General features: G+C 43.9%; 1 protein-coding gene across 10 annotated transcripts; it reads right to left on the reverse strand.

Moving 5' to 3' along the window:
- Positions 1–1382: 1382 nt before the first annotated feature.
- Positions 1383–21892, reverse strand: EXD2 (exonuclease 3'-5' domain containing 2). 10 transcript variants are annotated; one of them, XM_079309674.1, is made up of 9 exons: positions 21798–21892; positions 20034–20439; positions 18891–19147; positions 17698–17824; positions 16628–16953; positions 14987–15093; positions 14408–14543; positions 13319–13675; positions 12087–12569 (listed from the first exon to the last, which is right to left on the reverse strand). In XM_079309674.1, the coding sequence occupies exons 2-9, from the start codon at positions 20370–20372 to the stop codon at positions 12353–12355; spliced, it is 1866 nt and encodes a 621-aa protein (XP_079165800.1). In that variant the 5' UTR covers positions 20373–20439; positions 21798–21892; the 3' UTR covers positions 12087–12352. The 10 variants fall into 10 exon arrangements, with proteins under 10 accessions (XP_079165797.1, XP_079165800.1, XP_079165802.1 ...); XM_079309676.1 differs by having other exon boundaries at positions 21786–21884; XM_079309675.1 differs by lacking the exon at positions 21798–21892 and adding an exon at positions 21706–21774.
- Positions 21893–23808: the final 1916 nt, after the last annotated feature.

The following is a 23808-nucleotide window of genomic DNA, read 5'->3' on the forward strand; positions in this document are numbered from 1 at the left end:
GCAATGAAGAGCTGTCACTGTGGAGCACAGCAGCCAGAAAAAGGAGTGAGAAATGGGAGAAAACGCTTAAGCCACTGTGAATGGAATTGGTGCTCTGATTTGAACACTTGCATGTCTGCAGAGACACTCAGCACATGACTGCAGCATTTTCAGAGGCAGAGATACATCATTGCATGCATACACAGGCATGCACATGTGTTTCACACCCTAAGATTTGTTTCAAGTCTAACTCAAGTTTGCAGCAGATACCCCTTTCTCTGGTGCTGGATGAAGATGAGGAAAATATTTCCCACAGGAGCTAAGAACCCTTGCAAGCCTAACCATTTCTGTTTGAAGGTCACAGCAAGATCCAAGAAATGTGCCATATCTAGCAATTAAATAATTCCTTTACAAATGTGTCCACTGCAGCATACCTTTCCCCATAGACACAGGATGAAAAAGGCTCTCTGCAACAATTATAACCATATTGCTAAATGGCATACTGAAGTACTCTCACAGGTTATTTTACTGCAGTAAAATCTATACAGACAAAAATAACCGTATCAATAGGTTCAGGTTTTAAAGCCCCATGTGCAGCACATGGAATCTCAGCCTGCCAACAGTTATGCTACCATGCACAAGTGTCACACTGGTCTTTCCTGCTTCATTGCCTGGCTTTGTTTCTGCTCCAAGCAGCCAGCTTAGCCAGGCAGGCTTTGTCCAAGCTCAGACTCCAGCACACAGCACTTCATGGGCTCTTATGTGCCGTGTTCCTGCCTCTGCTGGGCAGCATCAGCCCCTGTGCCTGTGTCTCCAGAGATGGGAGGCTGCTCTTCCCTACCTGGCAGCCCCAGGGGCAGCTGAGTACAGCAAACACAGAGGGAAGGAGGCACCAGGTTCTCTTTATCATGTGCAGGGAGGAGCTCATCAGGACAGATGTGACCCACAGGGACAGTTGGCCCCCAACAAACTCTGAAGGATGAGTTTGCTTTTATACCTTTCCAGCCCTCAGGAACTTCTGCAACCTCCCTAAGCAGAGAGAAACAAATGCTCCACATCTTTCCATCTCCCTCCACCTGCCTTATCCTTCTTCACGTTCTTTGTAGCATGTGGATAAAAAAAAAACCAAAACCTTAGAGTAATCCAAATGAGAGTGTGATCAACAGTGAACAAAGATGTGTTCTGTGCTTGCTAGCAGAAAACTAGCCTTAGATAGAAAACTTACATATCACAGGTTGAAGGCCCTCTGTGATGCAAGGAATGGGAAATTGGAGGTCTTAACCAGTAAAGCTGAGAATGTCAAATGGGAATCACAATGAAAAATATCAGCTGGATCTGGAAATTACAGTCCAGCCTCATAGAGTCTCAGAGGGAGGTGCAACAAGAAACTGCTCACCAGAGGAGTGATTTTGGAGAAAACTAGGAATTCCGCAGTCAGGTGTCCCATGCATTGTAAGGAAAATCCAGGGGGCTGTTCCTCTCCCAGGCACACTCAGTACTGCATTGGCTGCTTCAGAACAAGTCTGCTGTAAAGAAAAGCAAATGAATGTTAGTTATATGGTGAGGAAGAAGAGCAAGAACAGAAAGTGGATTGCTCTTACTGCAGATAAAACAGAACAAAGTGCCTTACAAGAACTTGGTGAATCTGGGGTCCTGTGGGAAAAGAAAAATAATGACAGACCATCTGCTATCTGGGGTGCAACTAACACCATATTGATCTAAATCTGAAGTTGTTTTAAATCATCTGCAACAGAAATGATTTGTGATGACATCAGACTATTAGGTCATTGTCCATTCATCATGAGCTGGGGCTCACACAAATTTCCATCCATGGTTAGACCACCAGCCATTACAATATAAATAACAAAACTTGTAATTCATTTTTGGCTCATATGCAATTCTTTCACTAATAAAACATGGAAATCAGTGACCTGGCACTATCTCCCATGGACTGAACTGAGGCAGACTGTGCACATTCATTTTTGCCCACAGATTGAGCAGAAGTCAATAAATGAGCTATAGCCAGTGCACTGAGATTTAGAAGGGTTTGAAGACACTTTTCATTTTATACCTCTGCTGAATTTTTAACTTCTTGACCTCAGCCCACACATCATGCTTTGGATGTGGATTTATTGAAGTCAAGATTCCACAGCTTTGAGCGAGATTCAAAATATAGTTTATGGATGCAAGAGACATCAGAAATTAAGAACTGGGACACAAAAGACACACCTTAAGGAAAGAACTTTCCTCCCACCTCTGAAGACTGATCGGCCGTGGCTCTGAAAATCCTGTTCAGCAGCTTGGTCTCCTCAACATGCTCCAATCTCACTTTATTTCTGTTCCTCACCTCCCAACTATTCTGATGCATTTGGGAATATTTTTTTCCAGCCCTGTTACACTGTTTCCAGCTGTGCTGCATTTGAGGTGCAATGCCCTACCACCACCCCACCTGCTGAAGCATCAGCTCAGCTCCTGAGGCAGCACCCCTTTCCAGGGACTTGAGGTTTTAGAAATGACAAGAACAGACTTCCCAGGTAGCTGCCTGAAGGACAGTGATACATTTCCCACATTCACTGTGTGTGTTATGGATCTCCTTGATATGAAATTAACAGGGAACAGGAACAACAGCTGCAGTGACTGAAGTCAAGAGGTCCATTCCCTGGCACTGTCTCTTACTCCTCTGCTCCTGCTGGCCCCCAGTGATGTGACAACCTTCCATCTCAGTTCAGTGACAGTCCAGTGCCCAATTCCCTGGAGGCTCCTTTGTAGCAGGTTGCTATGTCTCAGCAGGAATCCAGGCTGCCAGCAGTGCATAAATGCATATAGCCCGGAGCCAGAGGTGGAGACACACACATGTAATGCCTTTTATTCTCTTTTGTCAGAAAAGTGTAATTTACTTACTTATACTATTCACTGCTAAAAGAGAGAGAAGCTTGTAGATACAAAAGTAATGCTGATTTAGTATAGTCATAGCATTAAACCAGGGCAGCTTCCTCAGGATGGACACAGCTGCTGGATTCAAGGTGTTCATAGCATGACATTACCAGGGGAATAAGCTATTAACACAAAACAGGCCTTTGCACCTCTCTTGACAACATCAGGTCACATTTCAGTTACATAAACAAAAAGACCATCCAAAAGCCCACCTGCAATCAAAATAATAATGAAGGCTATGCAAGCAGGTCTGAATTTCTGCCTATCATGACAGAGACAGATGCATCAGAGGGTCCTCTCCAGATGGTCAGTACTAGCCTAGAAAATAGGTCTCTCAATGCTTCTCAATGGGCATTGACAGGCCACAGCCAGTGAAGACCACTGACATTTTAGCACTTCACTGCTGAAGACCCAGCCATGGTGTTCCTCAAGCCTGAACAAATGATACCTGTTCATCTGTCTCCTTGCCACTGATGTCCATCTCCCCAGCTGGCTCATCACCCAGCTACCCTGCAATGCCTTGCTCACATAGTGCAGCTGTTGATAGGCAGGCAGTTTCAGCAGGGGCAATAAGGGCCACAAAAGCAGCACTAATGCCTTTTTTTGTCTCCTTCATGTCAAATCAGCAGAGCAGTGAGGTTAGCACGCATAGAATGAGTTTCTAGTCCTCTGCCACACACTGAACTTGGGAAGTCTGGTGACGTGTTTCTGACAATGCTTCCCAACATCTTTTTATGTCGCTATCACCACAATCCACTGACAAATACAGGAAGGAGGGTGGAGAAGTCTCCTTCTTCCTTATCAAATCAGCACACCAAGAGCACTGAATCTTTGGGGTGAAATCATGCAAAATAGCTTGTTACAACCAAATCTGCCTGAACACCAGCATTTCATCAACAGACTCTCTCTACATTTACCATTACTCTCTGCATCCTTCATCCTTAAAAGAAACAAAATGCTAGCTACAGCATAGAATTCTTCAAAGTTCACTCTGTGTGAAGACTTTGAAGTTCTTCCTTGTAAAATGCTCTATTAACTAACCAACAGCTCCTCTGTGCAGGAGCCTTTCTGAAGCAAACTGAAGCAGTATTGTATCATCAGGGACTTTCTCCTCTCTCATCAAACCCTAAATTAAGTTTGGGAATTCATGTTGGCAGGAACAAGTGCAGTCACTTTAGCTGACGTTTTTCAGACAGGCAACTCATTGAGAGTCTACTCACTGCTGGGTATTTAGAGAGGGGAAGGTGAAATTAAATCCTGCTGGCCATACAGCTCAGCCCCAGCAAAGCAGGCACTGCCCCATGTCTTGGTGATAGGAGGCTTGTGGAAAAAATTCTGCCTAGCTCTCCTCAAACTATCACAGGAAATATCAGTCAGTTTTCACCCTGAAAACATGAAGTGGGAAAACCAAACTATCTGGGGAGAACCAAGCTCGCCCTACTGACTAGTAAGGTCAGTGAAACTGTCTTGAACTAGACTTTGGCTTCAGGCCAGCACAGCAATTACTACACATATATCCTTGCCCTCATGGATAATATGGGGTATTTTTTTTTGTAGTATTCCTAACACACAGCACCCCGTGGTTTTTGGAATTCCCTTCAAGTTGATTGTATTTTTCAGGCTTTCTCCTTCATCTTTGTTCAGGATGCAAGTGAGAAAATTGTGCTGGTTTTACTGGCATATATTTCCCACCTTATTCCAGCACAATTTGCTTCTTTGTACAGCAGTTCCATTTAATTTCATGGGGTGGGGGTAGTGGTGAAATCTCCCCAGCAAACTCTTAGGAATTTTATAGAAAAGTAAGGCTTTTCTATAAAAGTGAAGGTGAGGTTACTGACTCCATTGTCTCCCCTAAGTGAAGTTCTGAGATTAAAGAAAAATGAGCACATACTTTGAAAGAGAATGTTCATTTAGTTCTGGAGGTTTGTTTTTGCAATTTTTCTCAAGGAAGCAGGGATTTTTGGAAAGCTGCTAAGTTGCATTAAAAAAAAAATCCTCATTTGGCTTCTGTGTCCTTTTTTAAGCATTTGACTGAAAGTGCCAAGTGTGGTGTTAATACATAGTGTGAGGAGTGAAGGGGAGAGAACACGTGCCAAGGTCATCTCCTCAGCAGTAGCAATGGCAAGCTTCACAGCAGTGATATAAAACCTCCCTCTGATGCAAGATACCACTCACAGCTATTTTTTTTAAGAGCTATAAAAATACAGAGCAGGCACACATTAATTAAAGTAGTTCAGAGAGAAGCTCTGCATGTCTTGTCTTGGCAGTGGGTGACTGAAGGCACATGGCACGTAGGGGAGCAGAGCGTCCGTGCACAGAGGTAGCTAAAATATTTTAGTTTTTATCACCTCCAGGTTTGTCAGTGGGCAGCACAGATGGTTTGCAGCTGGGGAGCAGTCAGTCTGCTGCTAAGAAAGCAATGTGACCTGTGTTGTGAAGCAGTGCATACTGTAAGGAAGTTTTTCTTCATGACTAGCAGAAATCTCCTTCATTGAGATTTAAGGCCATAACCTCCTGTCCTAGCTAGACTAGAAAGCACACCAAAAAATCCCCCTCCTCTTCTGCACTACATGTTTCTTATTTATCTCTTTGTCCCTCCATTGTTTCCCCTAAAGAAGACAAACTCAGCTCTTCTAGACTTTGCTCATAAGCCACATTTCGACACTGCTGTTCCCTGCAGAGCACAGGACACCTTCCAGAGTGGCAAGTTTTCAGGAAAAGAGGCAGAAATGAGGACAAGAACCCATTCAGGCTTCCCTCTGTTTCTTTCCCTTTAAGGTTAGGGCTAGGCAGGCCAAGAGACAATCAAGGTTAGTAGCTGGGTGCCAACCCCACTATTTATGGCCATTTCTCTTCCTTGTCTCCTACTACAGGCCACCACGAGAATAAGATTTTGCTGTGAACTCACTGACTGGACACAGCTGGAAGTGAAAAACATTCAGCAAAAGGTTGGAGGCTAGCAGGAAATCTTTCTGGTTTTAATTGGAGATTATTCCACTTGAGTGAAATACAGATAACACACCTTATTTTAGCTCTTATGTTTATCTACCTGTATTTACCTCACTTGCTGGTTTCTTTGTCCAAAATTGAACACACTCCAATATTTCATTATACACTGGAAACCTTAAAAGCAGTAGAGCATAATGGAGGCATGGAGCCAATGGGGCCAGAGCCCAGAGGCATTAAGAGTCCCAATGTCCATTTGCAAGGCAGGGGAAAAAGGAGTATTTGGGTATTCTTGAGGACCTATCAAGGATCTGTCATTCCCCATCACCCATGGTGCACAGAAGATGCACTTGAAGGCAGTTTTCTCCCTCATAAACATTTTGTGAAGAGACTGGCAGTCCAGTCTGATGTTTTCCAGAGCTCTGTAAGGATTTCTTAAGTTCCAATTCTACTGCTTGGACCCACTCTACTACTAGTGTGGGGAAACTATCTGTAAAATGGAGCTGGTCTTTTAAGACATCAGCAGAGTGCTTTGAGTCATGCAGCTGAACAACATCTAGTCTTGCTACTCATATATCACAGGAGAACCAGAGGGGGACAGAAGACAGTATAAAGCTTCTAAAACATATGGAAAACATTATCTGAATAGCAACAATATGACATAAAACTATATACACATTCTTACAGCTCAGATTTCACCTCTCCATAGCCCTTCCTAGATAAGTAGGGATAATGATTTTTTTATTCCTAGTGCACTGAAAGGGAGTCCCACTCATATTTTCACACGCCTCAGCAGTCAGACAGTCTCTTTGCTTTTATTTACGGCTAGAAGTCCTGGACAGAGTCATGGCACAGAGGAAAAAGGAAAAGCAACTTGCAGATCTCAGCTAATGCAAAGTACTGTCTGACATTTTTCAAAAAACAATCAATTGGAAAGGACTTGCTGTTAATCAATGTGAAACAGACACATTTGAGATCCCCACAGAGCATGACACAATGTGAAGCAGCTTCTTAGAGCAGCAGGGTTTTTTGTGAAGGGAGTTTGGACAGGCAGTTTTTCTCTTAAGCCTGCATTTCTGACAGCTGCCTAGTACCCTTTTCACAGGTTTGTCACATTTGTGCCAAGACATAGAAATGCCTTCTCCTTTTTTCCTTCTTAACTACTGCACAATCTTTCACTTTTTTTAAGAAAAGGAAGATAGAAGCCATATTTCCTATCATCCTAGATGAAGCCAAAATTTTTCCTCTGCAACGAAATGGCTTCTTGTTATCTGAAGATGACATCTTGCGATCTCAAGATTTTAGAGTAAAAGCTTCCATCCTCTTTTTTTTCCTGTTCTCTTTACTCCCCCCATGTCTCAAAGCTGAACTTATCCAATATCTTGAAAAGGAAAGTAGTAAGAGAATGATGGTTTTTCTTTGTTTCCTGGCGACCAACACCACTGAGACCCCAGGTAGCATCACACTGGCTAATTCAAGACAGAAACAAGCTCCATTACAGTTAAGTGGCAGGAGAGGATGCAGCACTAATCTTGGCACAGAAAAACCTTCCCAGAGGTGCCTGTTCTTCATGATAGAATTCACAGTGATAGAGGAATATGTTTTGATTAAGTGAAATTGTGTTCCATGCATGTTTATTTGGCTTTTGGCAGTTTCCTTCCCCCTCTACTAAGCTTAACCATGCTGGCTCACTTGCCTGTGAAAGCATTTAACAAAACTCCCTTGATGCAGGGCTAATACAAGAGGGGTCACTGTGGCTCCTTTTATAAGTCCCAGAGAAAGCTGGATACATCTTCTTTACACTTAGCTCAAACTGCCTTTCTCCAGGACAATGTACCCCTCAAGGTGAGGAAAAGTCCTTATACTAATAGTGTTGAACTAAGTAGAAGAAAGTTCTTTTAATAGTCTTCACTCCCAAGGAACATCAAAGGGGATGGCAGCCAGTGGGAATGAAGAAGGTCTTACAGGTCTGGACAACTGTGGAGGCCCAAAGGAGGGAGATCAAGGAGCAGTGATGAGAATTGACTTTCTGGTTCAGACTAGAGGTGCCTGTAAACCCATACAGAACACTGCAGACAGGGAGGTGACTCCCTGTTACAGAGACTCCCTTTGCATGTGAAAACACTCAGTTATTCCAAGACATTGAGGCATGGGGCCAAGGCAGTGAGGTACTTCTCAAGGCAACCACATTGCCTTCACAGGAAAACTCCCACCAAAACCATGTTACACACAGTGCCAAGTTCAGATACTCAAGGAGCCAGAGCAATAGAAATGCAACAGGAAGGGAGCTTCCCATCCCTGCCATTACTGAATACCAAACAGAGAAAAATGCAAGCCCACAGGGATATGTTGTCTTCAGTCCTGTCAGTCACAAACGTGACAGCTGGGACCTTTAGAAACTGTCAAAGGAGGAAAATCAAGGCACTCCAAATGCCAAGACTGTCAGCAGCATAATTAACATGTCATGTATAGTCTGCTCAAAAGTGCAGCACCTACTGCACCTCCAACAGACAATGCTGCCCAGCTGGTAAATCCTGCACCTTGCAGTAAGTCTAAGTTACTGAAAAACCAAGAAAAATCACAAACTGTAGTGTTTGGAAAAACAGAAATCAGTTTGCAGCCCACAGAGGAAGGGTTTCAAGGGCCATTGCTTCTCCCATTCCAGAGATGTGTCTCTGGAAATTTGTACCCAGTCATATTCTTACAGAAGAACATGTTTCACATGGGCAAAACACACGAAACAAAAAGGATGGAACCAAGTTCTGCAGGGAATTTATAAGCCAAGAGAGGTTTGGGGATCTCAGCAGATGTGGTGTGCTCCCTGCTAACCTGCAAGGACCAGTTTGAAGCAGATGGCACCAAGTACCAAGTAAAATGGAAAATTTCTCTCCCCCATCTCTAACAGTATACTTTGGACCAACTTAAAAATGTGAAGTGACAAGCAACAGAAAGAAAAATCCCATGTTGCGAAAGCCAGCCTGTACAGAGAGCATTGCCAATACTCCCCCTGCATAGACAAAATGGATGTGTGTGTTTAAGTGCAGGACTGTCCCAGTTAAGGTAAAATACTTGGGGCAACCTAGATGAATGCTCAGGCTGAGAAAAATCTAAGGTTTCATTTGAACAAACGTAGATCTGTAGCCATGACTGACCAAAATGACCAGGCCAAGGACTGCACCTGAATCCACTATTCAAACATACCTGAGCAAGCTCCCTTCCCATTGCTTAGAAGTACAGTACTGCTGCCAGCACGGGCTCTTCCACAGCTGGTCTCTGACACAAATCAGGGAGGGCACTGGAAAGGGAAACTCAGAGGGTGAGGTGCAGGTGTTACTGTAAGGAACAGTGGACCCATAAGGACTGAGTAAGATACAAGGAAACAAGAGAAAAAGCAAGCACACAAGAAAGGAACAAGAGAACTTCAAAAGTGGTAAGTTTGGTAAAAGAGTAAATATTTATAGAATGTAACAATTAGCAACTGAGACATACAAGGAAGTTTTACCTATAGACTAGTAGAAAATTTAAAATCATATTAAAATAAATCAAATCTATTTCTGCATAACAAATATATTGTTTCCCCTCTTCTATCAGATTGAATTAAAATCATGCAAGTAAAGGATATCTTACAAACAACAAAGAATCTTAGTTTAGAAAATATTTGTGAAGAAAGTTCTCCTTGCTGTTTTCTATTTCTGAACAAGTGATTTGGAAAAAACCCTCTTCAATGATACCACTGGCTCTTTAAAAATAGACGACCTGCAGTCCAGTTCCTGTCTCCACATAACTTTCTTGTCTCACAAACAGAAAAGACCTGACCCTGTGGTCAGCCAATGGGTTCCATTAAAGAGTTTGACCAGGAGCTCCTGTATCAGAACAAAGGGAGAAAAAACAAAGGAGAACAAAGAGGTGAAATGGACACCTTGTACTCCTGACGACAGAAAAGGAGTTTCTGAGTCACACAGAGAGCTCTCAACACCCTGATCAGATGGAGACAGGATATAGCACTATCTGAACACATGCTCAAAATGCTTTGGAGAGAAACAGTTATATCCAAACTGCTGCTGTAGGCAGGAAGGTCTTGCTGGGATTATAATCAGCTGTGTGAATGAGCACAGAGACATACCACATTTGGCTACAAGATTTTTTGTTAAGACTTGCCAGTGGTACAGGAAAAAAATTGCCCTTATAATGAAAATTATCTCATTTGCAGCTCTGTGATAAGTACTATTTATCATGAATCTTTGATTCCTCATGCTGTTATTGCAGCTTCTCTGGGATGGCATTAATGTACCATTTCTCTTCATGGCTCCTACTTATCTCAAACAGTCTCTGCTACAAACAGGGTTTTTACCCCTGGCCTGTGAAATTTCTTAAATTATCTGAAAATGTACAGCTTCAGCCACAATCACAGCAGGTCTAGGGTTTTGCCCAAATATTATTAAAAAATGTGGGTCAACTGCACTATACACAGCAGTGTGAAGATAAGAGTTTTACTGAAACTTCTTTATAGAGGCTTATAAAAGTTGAGCATAGCTTCATCATTCAGTAGAAGCACATTCATCTCATGCAATCAAAATCATCAAAAGGAATTTTACAGAAAGGAGTGTGTATTTTTAAAAAGTTATCTTTAACTAAGATCTAGCACCAGACAAAAAACGTGAATATTTCAGGAAGTTAGATGGCAGCACAACTTAAAAAACAACAGTAATAATTAGCATACACTACCTTATATTTTCAAAGCATTTTACAAAAACATGAATTAATTAAGCCTCACAACACCTTTGTGAGATAGTTAAGTATTATTATTCCCATTTTAGAGACAGAGAAACAGGCATGAAGAGAGCATAACCTGCTCACCACCACACATGTCAAATCCAGGTACAGAACATCAGATTTTCCCTTTTTTGCCACGTGGGGTCAGACCTCTTAAAAGCTTCTGTTCTTTAACTTAAATTTTTTCCTCTCAGTCTGATATGAAAAGGTACTCACCAAGTGCTACTCAAGGATCCCCTCTGTCACCTGTCCCTGCCCTGCCTTTAATCCAGACCCCTAAGTTCTTGATGGACTCCTCATCCATTCCTAGGCTGAGTTCCATGCACTCCAACCAATCATTGACATAGAAGGTGACACCTCCTCCTTGCCTCCAGTGCCTGCTCTTCCTAAAGAGCCTGCATCCTTCCTGCCTCAGGTTGCAATGCAAGATATAACCAGCAGAATGTATTCAGAATGTATTCTATCACCACCTGTTGAAACTAGGTAGAGAAGTGCTCCTTATCTCATCCATAACCCACCCCTCATAACTCTGTTAATGGTCCAGCTGTTAATCCAGGTGGGACAGTTTTCTTCATCTCTTCCACTACCCATCCTTTGTCCAGGAAACCACCTTCTGTTAATGGGCCATTGAGTCCCACTGCATGACTGGTAAAATTACATCAGCCAATTGGGTGATGCTCCACCCAGGGGGTGGAGCCAAGCATTTCCTACCTAGATAAAATCTGGAATTTGGGACATCAGGGCAGCTGTTTTCCATTGGATTCCCAGAGGAAGACCAAGCCCATCTACATCAGCAGCAGATCTTCAGAGGAAAACTGCACCCTTCTACAGGACCACTGCTTCAACTGAACTCCAAGACTGCAGCCACCATTTAACTGGACTGCTACCAGCATCCTGACTGATGGGGTGTCTGACTCTGTCAGGGTTTTGTTTTACTGCATAACTGCATTTATATGGGGGTGTACCTTCTCCATTTCAAGAGAGGCTTCTGCCTTCCTTAACAGATGCCTGTCTTTTCAAACCAAGACACTTCCATTCCAATACTCCAGTCAGGAGTTATGCCACCCTGCCTCTGTAACAGCCCTGCATGTGTGAGTGCACTTCTCATCAGGCACCTTCCATCAGGAAACTTGCTAGGCCTATTTACAATGCTGAGACAGCTCAGAATCTGCAAAAAAATAAGGTTGGTTTGCTTCTTCCAAACAAGGAATCTCTCTCTGGCAGGAAGACTTCTCTAGGAAGAATTCCTAAGAGTTCAACTGCACTGAAAACAAAGAAGATTTTTTTATCAAGAAGACTCTCAAGGTAAAGCCAAGGGCACAAATGTATGTCAGAAAATCTAGAAACATTCATGTATTGTGCTTTTGTTGCCCTTCTCTGGACTCACTCTATTATGAGAGATGGCCTAGAGACAACAGACATCCTGGGGGCCAGAAAATGATTCTTCATAGTCGTTTTGAGCAGAAAAACTCCTTTATGATATCACTCTTGCATGGAACTACAAAGTGACAGGCTAAGATTAAATTTCCAAACCATCTGAAAGCTCAAGTCAATGGATTTAATACAAACTGTCAAATTTAACTGGCAAATCTGGCAGATCTACCACTGTCTTTTAGCAAACCCAGGCCCAAGGTGTTAGTGGAGACACAGAAATAAAAAGTCTTTCCATCTTCAGTCACATATGTCCATTAGACACTATCCAGAGTCCAGGAAGTTAGTTTCATGACAGCTTGATCTGAAGATCCTCCCCATACTTTTGGATCAACTTCACATGGTTATGGTCCACTGACCATTGCTCTGGGAGGTGTTTTGGCTTCATGCTGTCCAAGAAATGCTGCCGCCAGCGTCTTTCCAGCTGCATAAGAGAGCGCAGGCCTCCTTTAGCACAACACTGCACCACCTTCAGTCCATGTGGCACGTAGCTCTCATTGCAGATCCTGCCAGGACACAAGCACAATTTATTTTCACACGAGCCTGCTGTCAGACTCCAGATCTTTCTCCAGTGAACAGCAAGACACTGAAAATACTTTTCAGCTGCAGAGTTTAATTACTGACAAAGGGTAAACTAACCTAGAGGGAGAGTTTCAAGGTTTGCTTTAATGCCAGACTGTTTTCTGGAACACAGTTACACTGTAAAGCTGGTTTCTCTGAACTGAGAAAGTGTTCTTTACAGCAACACTAAACAAAGCTCTTAAGGTCCATTACAAGCTCCTCAAGAGACTGCAAATTTCTCAAGGCAAGAGTTGTAAGACCCTTCACAGCGCTGAGCCTGTCACTGAATTCCCTGCCTGGATGGGTTTAGAATTACAGCATCCGCACTTTACAAACAACAGCGAGCATAACAAGGAGAAGATGCTCATTTCATGCAGACACTAGACACTTGTTAAGAAAAGATATCTGGGGAAGCTTTGAGAAAGTAAAGAAGAGAAGACTTCTGATATGACTGTCCTTCAGAATCTTTTCTTGATCTGTCCTTCAGAAGAAGTCTAAATTATTGGATGAGAAGATGGAAAACAGGAACAGATGACTGGTGAGGAGGAAGGGAAAGAGGGAAAGAAACAAGAGCTGCGGTTCAGAGACCAGTGGTTAGTTGAGTAGAAATGGCTATAAATAAAAACAAAACCAGTAAGAAATGCAATATAAACGACTAAAAACCTTACACCCAGCCTACCTGGGCTTGCTATACCTGGTTTCCAGACCAGCTGCTGCCTGGAGCATCTCTGGAGTGACTGTGTCTGTGTTATAGAAGTCCTTGATGCTCTGCAGCAGCTCTGCCCTTCGAGGGTCAGGCAGGCTGTCTGCATTCAGCAGGGCTCGCGCTCCCGAGCGCACTTGCCTGCGCAGAGGGTCCTCCAGGAGACGCACGCCTTCCTCAGAGCCGATCGGAGCCCCGAACTCCTGGGCCAGCTGCTGCTTCAGGTGGTTGTCATAGTAATTGGAGATGGCATGGCAGGATGTGCAGAGCAGGAGCACGTCATGTGAGTTGTGGTCCTTCATCTGGATGGGGAAGTGTCTTCGGTATTCGTGAGGAACAACATTCTTCCTAGAGAACACAAAACAGGCAGCTCATTGCATTTGTCTGGGGCTGCTGCTCCCCAGTTCCTCCTCTTCCTGCTCCAGAAATGGTCAACTAAAACTAAAACTAAAAGTCCAGGTATGCAAAGATTACCAGGACATGTAGTACAGAAAGTAATTATTTTTATTCACTTGTAGTTCTCTCTCCAGATTTTCTGCATTGCTCTCTTTTTCTTTCCAAAAATTTATCACTTTTAATTAAAGATTCATACTGTAAAAAAAAAAAAAAAGTAATGCACTATGAGAAGTACACTTCTCAATTAATCAGTAGCAGACAAAAAGACAAAGAGAAAAATCTTGTTGTATTTGACCTCATGAGCTTTAGGCTCACTTAAACTTTCCAAACATAAAGGATTAAGGAGTGCAAGGAATAGTACAGGTCTTTTTGGAAGGGGATGCCACCCCACCCAGTGTGTGTCAGCACACTGCTGCCTCTTCACTCAAACTGCAGCACACCATGTTCCATATGCTTTGATCTCTCCTAGGATCAATATCTCCTGCCTCAGTAAAAGGAAAGGCTGGTCTCTTCAGAATCTCACACAGCCAAACAACTGCACAGCACTCGAACAGTGTCCCACCCAGGACATGAACAAGCACAATGTTTCAGGCTGTTAACCAAGCTTTCTGGATGCCAAACTTGATGCAGACCTCAGTCCTGTTTTAGAAGATGCATTTTTCTCCTATCCACTGAACAACTCACCGGATATAGGATTCTCGCTTGCCACATACAACACAGAGATTTTCTTTGATTGTAAGATAATAATCAACTTGAGACTCGGGACGTCCCGAAGGCTCAAACCGCAGCTTCACAACAAAAGGGTCTGTGCTAACTAGCTCTAAAAGGATAAAGGCAAAGAGAAAATATTCACGACAAATTGTATTGGAAAGCTAAAATAACAATCCTACAACACAAGAGTCATTCTAGTGAATCCCCAACAGTACTTCCAATAAGGACACAAAAAATTCATGCTCCATTATGAGGGAGAGGAGAGGAGAGGAGAGGAGAGGAGGAGAGGAGAGGAGAGGAGAGGAGAGGAGAGGAGAGGAGAGGAGAGGAGAGGAGAGGAGAGGAGAGGAGAGGAGAGGAGGAGAGGAGAGGAGAGGAGAGGAGAGGAGAGGAGAGGAGAGGAGAGGAGAGGAGAGGAGAGGAGAGGAGAGGAGAGGAGAGGAGAGGAGAGGAGAGGAGAGGAGAGGAGAGGAGAGGAGAGGAGAGGAGAGGAGAGGAGAGGAGAGGAGAGGAGAGGATTTCAAATACCAACAGGAAAATTGGTATGCCTACCTCCAATCCCCTTGTCCAAATACCACTGAGCCTTTTTGCGATCACAAGTGCACAGGGGCTGTCCATCTGGTGCATGTAGGAAGCAGTTGTCATAAAGTGGAGATTTTCTATGAAACAAGAGCAGTATTACAGCAGCTAAACACAAAAGCCCAGAGCTTTCTACAGCCCTGTGTGCCACATTGCAATTCAGGCAGCTTCCTCTGAATGCCAGCAGTATCCTTAAACCAAAACTTGAGGCTGCTGAGACTCTGTAGGCTGCTGCTCAAGGAAGCAGTACATCTGAACATTTATCCAGGATTCACCAACTGACTCTAAGGTATCTTTGCTTTCCCGTTGCCAAAAGAATTATAACTATTGAATTGAAATTTTCAAGAGATGACATCAATGAAGACAGCATTAAAAAAAAAAAAAAAAGTTGAATTAGAAAACAAAAGAGAACTGAAGTTACAAACGATGATGAGCTAAGAGTAAGCTCAAAGAGAGCATCAACTTACAGGCAAGGCAGTTTCAAGGACTGGATTCCTAAGCCTGGATTTTAATGTTTTATTATGAAACCTTTTCTAAAATTTAGTGTGAATATCAATTACTTTATTCACCCAAGAGAAATGGTCTAAAAACACTCTTGCAGCACTGGGAACCTGAACACAAGTTCAGAAGAACAACGAAGCTGAGCTGATGCCCTCAAACACAGGACCCAACCTTTGGCAGTGCAAAAGTCCTGCTTGAGCAGTCTCTGGTGGTTTGTGGCAGTGTGTGGATGGGCTCTGTTTTGCAGAAAATACTTCCTTACTCTGCCAACCTCCTTCATACAAAATTGAAACGTGGAGCAGGCTAGGCTCAGAGAGGACCTGGGAGGAACTGGCCAGACATGTCCAATACACTGCAGGAAAGTTTCCTTTCCTCTCTACAGTGAGACTGTACAAAATAGTACTCAGCAGAGCTCTACCAGCAAAAAATGTTGATTCACAGGCTATGTAATCTGACAAAATTATTTCTTCTGAGGTCTGTGAGGAGAAAAAACCCAACAAAAGATACAGGACATCTCCTTCTACTAAGCATCAACAGTTCAACTCAGTTACCATGATAATGTCAGTACTTCCCAACTCTGGATGAATAAACATTAAAACTAAACAAATTTAAACAGAAAAGTGAAAAAGGACTTTTGAAACCACATCCAGTGTTATTACAGACCAGAGCCATATTGCTGTAAATACTGTAAAATGTATTTCTTTCCCTGATAATAATTACATACAATTTTAGTTAGGTCCAGTGATTAATTTTATTAGATTATATTATAAGAAAACCAAACATACAAATATCCCACATCTTCCACTTCACTGAGCTTAAAGCAACTTTTTCAACTTGTTTTTAATTTAAAAAAAACCTGAATTCTTGCTAGCAAAAGCCCATAACAATTTAGGATTCACTCCAAAAAAATTGCCTGTAAGGATGGTAATCCTGAATCCAGTGAGGAAAAAGTGTGGAAAAAGTGAGGAAATAGGATCTGACCCCCATGACTGTTAGGTCCTGTGTTCCCTTTCCTAGCTCACGTGATCTCTTTTGTTTAATGACCAGAGCATGAGGCAACACTCAGGATTTTCCACACGCAGTGCAAACAGTAAAATGTGCTCACATACTCACCGTGTAGAATATCCCACGCCCAGAGGCTTTCGCTTCTGCCTGCGTGGATCTCTCATCTGCTGATTGCCAGAGGGCTGGCCATTCATCCAAGACTTACGATTCTTTGTTTTCTGAGGAGAACGTCCCTCTCCACTCTTCTCCTCTCCTGTGCTGCCATTCTTTCTTCCTCTAAATGGGATATCCATCAAGCCCTGGCATCTACCCCGTGCTTTCTCCCAAGCAGCGACAGAGTTTTCACCTTCAGATGTAGCAGGGAGGCTGGTAAATCCCAGCAAATGGAAGAACAGAGCCACTGAGACCTGGGCATCCCTAGCAGCATAGAGAACCTGCAGAAAAGCACAGAAATTAAGATACTGACAAACAGCATACTCCCAGCATTATCAGTCTTTAGCACAAGGTACAGTAAAACCAGAAGCTGGATTAATTTCCATCTGAATTTCACATGAAGTTTTGCCAGTTGTGTGGCACTTTCATAACATCACTATATACCTGGGGGTAATGCCCCCAGGAACTGCAAGGGACTGAAAATATATTTAGGTCAGACATCCTCCTGCTCCATCAATCCCTCTCTCATAAAAAGTTCCCTTTTGGCACACTGGCTGAGTATTCAGTGTGGTTTTTTGTCCTGTAACTCCCTCTGCTGGTCATTGCTTCTGCAGGCATGTGCTGCTTGACTAAAGAAACGGGCAAGTCAGGGAAAACAACGATGCTCCAAAGAAGGTCAACAAGATTTTCAGTGTCTCTGTAATGTTGCACTGACTGCTACAGACAGAAGAAAGTAATAAAAAGGTGAGGTTTTTAGAAACACTTCTTCAAGGGATCTTGCCTCACAGACCTTTCAGGACTAAAGGAAAAAAAGGGTAAAGAATCCAGGGAGAATAGCAGAAAATTATCTTCATGGAAAAGGAGGGAAATGCAGTCAGAGAGTCCAAAATTAACTTTAGGCCCTGTCACACATAAGGTTTTGAGGTATAATTTGAACAGGCTCAGATCTCCCTGCTGCAAAATCTCTTTTTCAAGTAAGAAGGTTACTTTCCCTCTCAAAACAGTAAGTCAAGTGGAGAACACACCTGATCTTGTGTCAGTTCTTCTGCTTCCCAGTTGCTGCAACGCACATGAGGAGATTTGTCAAGTGGGAAGTTCAGTACTTTTTCAGCTAAAGACTTAAGGCTAAGGCAGTTGTGAAGTAGATCCTTCCTTCAGTTCAACAAAAAAAGTGAAACAAACATATTAAAAATGAAACTATACACTCATGCAAATTCATATGGCCTCACGTAGCCTGAACCTGTGAGAGCACAATGCACATGATGCATGACTCAAACAGCACACAGCTGCCTGTCAGTTTTACAGGCCCTCTCCCTCCCCTCCACTAAAATGTCCTTTCTAGATTTAGTCATTATCTTGTGTCTGCAATATGCAAAGCAAGCAAGACTGGGAGTTAGTAATATTTAAGGCTGAAGTGCTTGGCTCTGAACTACTCACTTCTGAACTAAATAGATCCATCACACAGTGATGGACCATTTATCCAAGGGATTCACGAGAAGCCCAAGAACCAGGAATGCCTCGAAGAACCCTGGCCACTACAGACAAGAAGTCCATTCTCAGAGCTAAAAAGGCACCAACAGGTCAGCAAACCCATGGCCCAGATCACTAACACCACACCCAGGCACACATATAACTGTACATGAAGAATATTTGCAAGTAAAGCATCTTGTTTTAGGAAGAGTGAAAGATAAGAAAACAGCATCACATTTGTGATAACTTTTCCACAGAAGTGTAACCCTTCCATAGAAGAATTGTTATTAAAAGAGAAAACTGGAATTAGTTTATTTAGTATTTTTTTCAAGAAATCTTGAAATTCAACAGTTCTATTTACATGCCCTGGGCACATTTAACTCACACTTCTAGGCAGTGTATTCAAACATCTGCTGACACAGTGTTCACTCTCACTGCATTACATCACTGTGCCTGGACATGAAGCATGATACACAGCGCAGTCCACAAAGGTACCAGTCTGTGAGAGAAGACTAATGGACATAATCAGCAAATTAAATCCTCATGAAGATTTCATTTCCATTAAGACCACAGAATAGAAGCATGACACATTGTTAGGCTGCAGCTATCAATGCCCCATCTCTAAAGCCACTCTAAGAATTCCAGACATACCAATCTGATATCATTCAGCTTATGCAAATTACCTATGAAATATTTCCAACTCAAAAGATGCCTCAAAGGGATCTACCTCTGGTCTTCAGGCACTCACCTCTGTCTCATGGCTAAATAGCGGAGGTCCATGCTCCCTTTGACTGGAAGACCATAATCATGAAGCAATTTGCAAGCATCTTCCCAGCATCCTACCCCAACTTTCAACACAGCACTATCTGCCATGATGTCCAACAGGGTCTTTGGAAGAGTCTGGCCACTGGCAACAAGCCTGGGCAACCGAACAAGAATGCAGAGGCCACTGGAAGAAGCCATCTGTAACAGGGACACAGGATTTGCTTTTCCATCCGCAGATACCTGTAAGGATATAAAAAATTAGAGTCTGGGTTACCTTATTATTAGTAATATTGGAGCAGAAGCAAACTGTAAAAAAAGGCCACTGAAAGCAGGAGATACTTATCAGTTTACACGGTCAAGTATTGTTACATGTGTCTAAAAATTTCACTGCAAATTATGTCTTTTTCACAGTATTATTGTCCCCAGGCTACTTCTTGCCACACTTCCACAAGAGAATCTTTCACCCTTTCACCCTTCCCCTTCATTGCTGAGCTGGTGGAAGAAATCAGAAACATTTTTGAATCCACACCAGCACAAAGCTACCCACTATATAAATTTATGGCAAATACATTGTTTAGCTGAGGGACTGTGGAGTGAATAAACTCCCAGTCACTACAATGGCAAAGGCAGGCTTTATAAATTACTTTAAGCCTGTTTGAGATATCACACATGCAAATGTACAAGCAGAAGAGGAACTTTGTTTTCTGGTTGTCCCAGTGAGTTTTATCTACATATCAGCATTATCCTTCTTTCTGGATTTAACATTCTTAAGATATTATTTCTTAAATATGTAGCTGGATTTAAAATAGTGTAAGCCCAAATATTTCTAGTAAATCACCTTTTAAGAGATATTACACAAAATACATAGTGCTATATTTAGCCATACAACTGTTACTATATCTAGTAAAGTCGATTTATCACAGGAACTCAGTAAACAAGTACATCATGTTTAAATGTAAGAAGAATCAAAATTAGCAGCTACTTCACTGCCATCATGACAGACAATCACAGTTTCAACAGTAAGCCCCGAGGTATCCGTCTAAGCAAAAGGAATTGCTCCACCTTCAATGATTTCCCCATGCAATTTGCAATCTAAAGGAAGGAGAGGCACTTCTTGATCACTCACCCACTCACAATCAATTCCAAGAACCGGCCACTTCTCCAGCTCCTTCTTCAGCAATGGTTCTACATGATCCCACTCCTCCTGCTCTGAAATGAGCACTATGTCTGCATCAAGAGTCCTCTCTATCCAGAAAAAGGTGGGAGATCTGAAGAAGGAAAGCACCTTCTTATCCTCTGCCTTAATGAGTTTCTCATCTCCTGACTTGTCTGCTGCTTCCTCTTGCTGACTACTACAGCGTGTTTTTCCTTTCCGACACTGGCTTGCTTTCCACAAAACCAGGCCCCCCAGTGCAACGCCCAGCAGGGTCGCCAAAGTAATCGTCACGGCTGTTTGCTTGGCCATTTCTTATTACCCTTTCTCTTCCTTCACCTCACCCTCTCAAAATGGCTTTGTGGGAATTCACCATGGCCTGCAGAGAAAAATAAAAGAAGAAATTAAAGACAACTGAATGAAACATGTTTAGAGATACTGAACACATGCAATGGTATCATTAGAAGGTTCTAGTCACAACTTGTGATCCCGACAGATAAAAGGTCCCACTTTAATTAGACTGGGGTCCTGGAGACAGACTGCTGCAATGATGGATTGAGCAGGAAGAGGAGACTTAATGCTGCTGTTGATCACACCACTAAAACCCTTAAAGGGAATCCATGAAATTTAACTGATACAACTCAGTGCTTCCATAAACTCTGCTATTCCAAAAATAAACTAGTCACGGTTATTATCAACATCTTTTAGTTCAGTTCGCAACTAGATCAACCTAAACAAGGCCCAAATGAAATTGCTGCAGAATAAGCATGTCCATTCACGCATTAGTAAATAACGGGCATTTATCTGTTACATTCACATCCATACTAGGGTCAAGTGGCTCTTCAGGCATTGAAAAGCCCTAAAGCAGCAGCATCTTATTTTTAACACAGCTGCCCCTGTATCATAGAGAAGCTTAGTAGCCCTTCAATAAACTGAAGTCAATCCTGCCCCTCCATCCCTACCTCCTTCAATAAACTGAAGTCAATCCTGCCCCTCCATCCCTACCTCCTTCAATAAACTGAAGTCAATCCTGCCCCTCCATCCCCACCTCCCCGACCCACCACGCTGTCTCTAAAGGGCAGTCCTTGCGCTCTCCTCCCCACAAGCAGAAGTTGGGGTGTCGACGCTACAGCACCGAGCACGGCCCGGGCCCTGCCTGAGCGCCCCCGGAGCAACAGGTCACCCACTCCCACCGCGAAAATCAGCGCCAACACCGCGGGCAACGAGGCCTCGCCCTCGGTGCAACAGCCAGTACCCGTCAGGGAACCGGGGTGCCTGCGATGCTAGTGCGGATCCCCTTCCGGGCGGGACAAACCCGGTAACACACCGCGGCCCCTCAGCCCCGCCGGCAGCGGCGCTCCGAGGCCCGGGGCGGGCCGGGACCCCAGCCGAGCGCTCCCCGGGCCGCTGCCGGGCCCGGCGGGACGGAGGCAGGCGGGGAGTCCGCGGCTCCCGTCGGCGCCAGGGGGAACGCGCTGCCCGCTTTAGGCTCGGTCGCGGTTATCTCCGCCGGGAAGAGGCCCGGACGGCGGGAGCGAGCACGCGGGAGGCCGCGGGCACACCGGGCCGCGCACCGCGCACCTGCAGCCGCGGCTGCCGCCTGTCCGGGGTGCGCGCAGCAGCCTCTCCCCGCGCCCGGCCCCGCCGATCCGCCCGCTGCCTGCGTCCCGCGGAACGGCTGCGTCCGGCTGCAGGAACGCCCCGCGGGGCCGTCGCCACACACACCGGGAGCCTTACAGTGGCGGACGCTTCCTCTGTGCCGGCGGTGCGAGGGGGCGGTGGGCGCCGCCATGTTGTACGGCAGCAGCGCCGGGCTGTCTGTGTTGAATTGCAGGCGCCAACGTGCCTTCGGCCGGGACAAAATACTGGCCAAAATACTGAAAACACAGCTCCGTTTAAAGGAGGTTTTTGGAGTGAAAAGTGCGGTTTGTCTGCGGCCAGGGAGGGCTTGAGGAGCGAGCCGCAGCGGGGTGAAGTCTGCCACACGCAGAGCACCGGGGAGCCCCTGGGTCTGAGGGACCAGATAGAATGGGAAGTAAAGAACAAAGGCAGCCAGGAAAATAAATAAAAAAAGGCAGGCACCTCCAAAGTGGCAAACTGGAAGGAAACAAAGAGGGAACAAATCAAATTGAGAGTATTGAGAAATTAACAGAGGAATAATAACGACAAGTGATTGTTTCCCCTGTGTGTGGGGAGAAATAGGCAGGTTAGAAGCGTGGCACCACAAAATCCGGACAGTGAGTACACAGGCAGCTGCTGCATTCAGGTCACGATCATCCAGGCTTGAGGTCTTCACTCTTAAAAACAAAACAAGTTTCCAGCCCAAACTCCGTTGCAAATGAGAGAATCTGAGCACCCAATTTCTTCAAATTCCTTTGCGATTCCCAGTATCTCCCAGATTCTGTGCTGTTAGAATTCCATCTAGCTGCATCTATTTGAAGTAGAGACGGAACCCACAGAAAATGCTGCATTAAATAAATTTAACAATTTGACAGCATCGAATTTTGTTTTAACTTTGCCACTAGTAGTTGTCAAGGTAGGATGATCTCCCTAGCAGACTAGGCAGTTAGCACACACATTGTCCAAAGAGTGCAACAAAGCAGCTAATGGCTGGCATTGGCAAAAATTCTTCTATAGAAGCAATATTTTTTCAGTCTGTAACTCATCTTTATTTCCCTCCTTATTTTTTTCTTTACTCAGGAATGAGATACAGACATCTTGATAGCTCACAATGAATACAGGTGATTTCCAGAACACTTTTCTGAGCAAATAAGGCCCTCTCCTTAGCAGAAATAAGATGACAAAGCTTATTAAAGGTTAAGGAGCTACTTTTTCTAATGATCTGATCTATGCTAGCATGGTGTGGCCATATCAGCTCTCACTGGTTCTGGGGTAGGATCAGAGTTTTGTTTTCCATTGACTTGCATCTGTATTTTGAATGTACAAATGCTTTATATACCTTAAGAGTTACAGTTTCTGTATCATCAGTGCTTCTGCAAAACCTCTTAGTCTTGCTCTACAATGGAGATTTTTATGCATTTTTATATTAATTCACTGAGTTAGCATTGCAATCTCACTGCAGTAACTCAGATCATGTCTCTGGTTTATTCTCCTCTAAAGAAAAGGTCTGTATGTCCCTTTCAGTCACAGCCTGGCCCCAGCTTCTCCATCCAATGCCTATGCTCTGATGCACCAGACACGGTTGACCAGCTGAACTGCAGATCACCCAGCAGGAGCCAGCACTACTTTGAAACTCTTCCTTTCTCACATGACTTTTCCTCAGAAGAAAAATGCATCATGTGCCTGCTCAGGAGAGAAAGCTGGAGGGGTCTGGCAGTACCTGAGTTCCCATAGTCAGATGGACATGTTCTGCCTGTTTCTTTCCCTCTCTCTTCCCTTCACACAAATCCCTCAAGGTATAGTGCTTTGTTTTGTACGGTCATTGGAATCTAGCATAAACCTGGACTGCCAGTTGAATGGATAGTCCCACATTTCCTGTTGTACTGTGACTGAGTGCCCATCCTGAAGTGGTGTGCTTCAACAGGTCTCTGTGAGCAACCAGCATTCTCAAAGCCCAGAGCACGTTTATTGAATTGCTGACGAACAAAGGTGAAGGATGGGCCTTTATATGGACTGCCAAGAACACCTCACCATCTCAAAGAGGGTCCAGGGACAAGACAAACACTGGGATGATGGCACAGGGTTAAATATGGGACAGAAGAGGTGGGTCTGAGGGTCAAGGTTCAAT

Source organism: Erithacus rubecula (assembly GCF_903797595.1).
Source record: "Erithacus rubecula genome assembly, chromosome: 6".
NCBI classification, from domain to species: Eukaryota; Metazoa; Chordata; class Aves; order Passeriformes; family Muscicapidae; genus Erithacus; species Erithacus rubecula.

What these genes read in the sequence shown, in the direction of transcription:
- EXD2 (XM_079309674.1), bottom strand. Translation starts at nt 20,372, where the DNA reads ATGGCCAAGCAAACAGCCGTGACGATTACTTTGGCGACCCTGCTGGGC. An exon ending in TTTGGACAAGGGGATTGGAG is followed by an intron (nt 14,544 to 14,986) that starts GTAGGCATACCA and finishes TTATCCTTTTAG; the next exon opens with AGCTAGTTAGCACAGACCCT. An exon ending in GCAGCTGGTCTGGAAACCAG is followed by an intron (nt 12,570 to 13,318) that starts GTATAGCAAGCC and finishes GTGTCCTGGCAG; the next exon opens with GATCTGCAATGAGAGCTACG.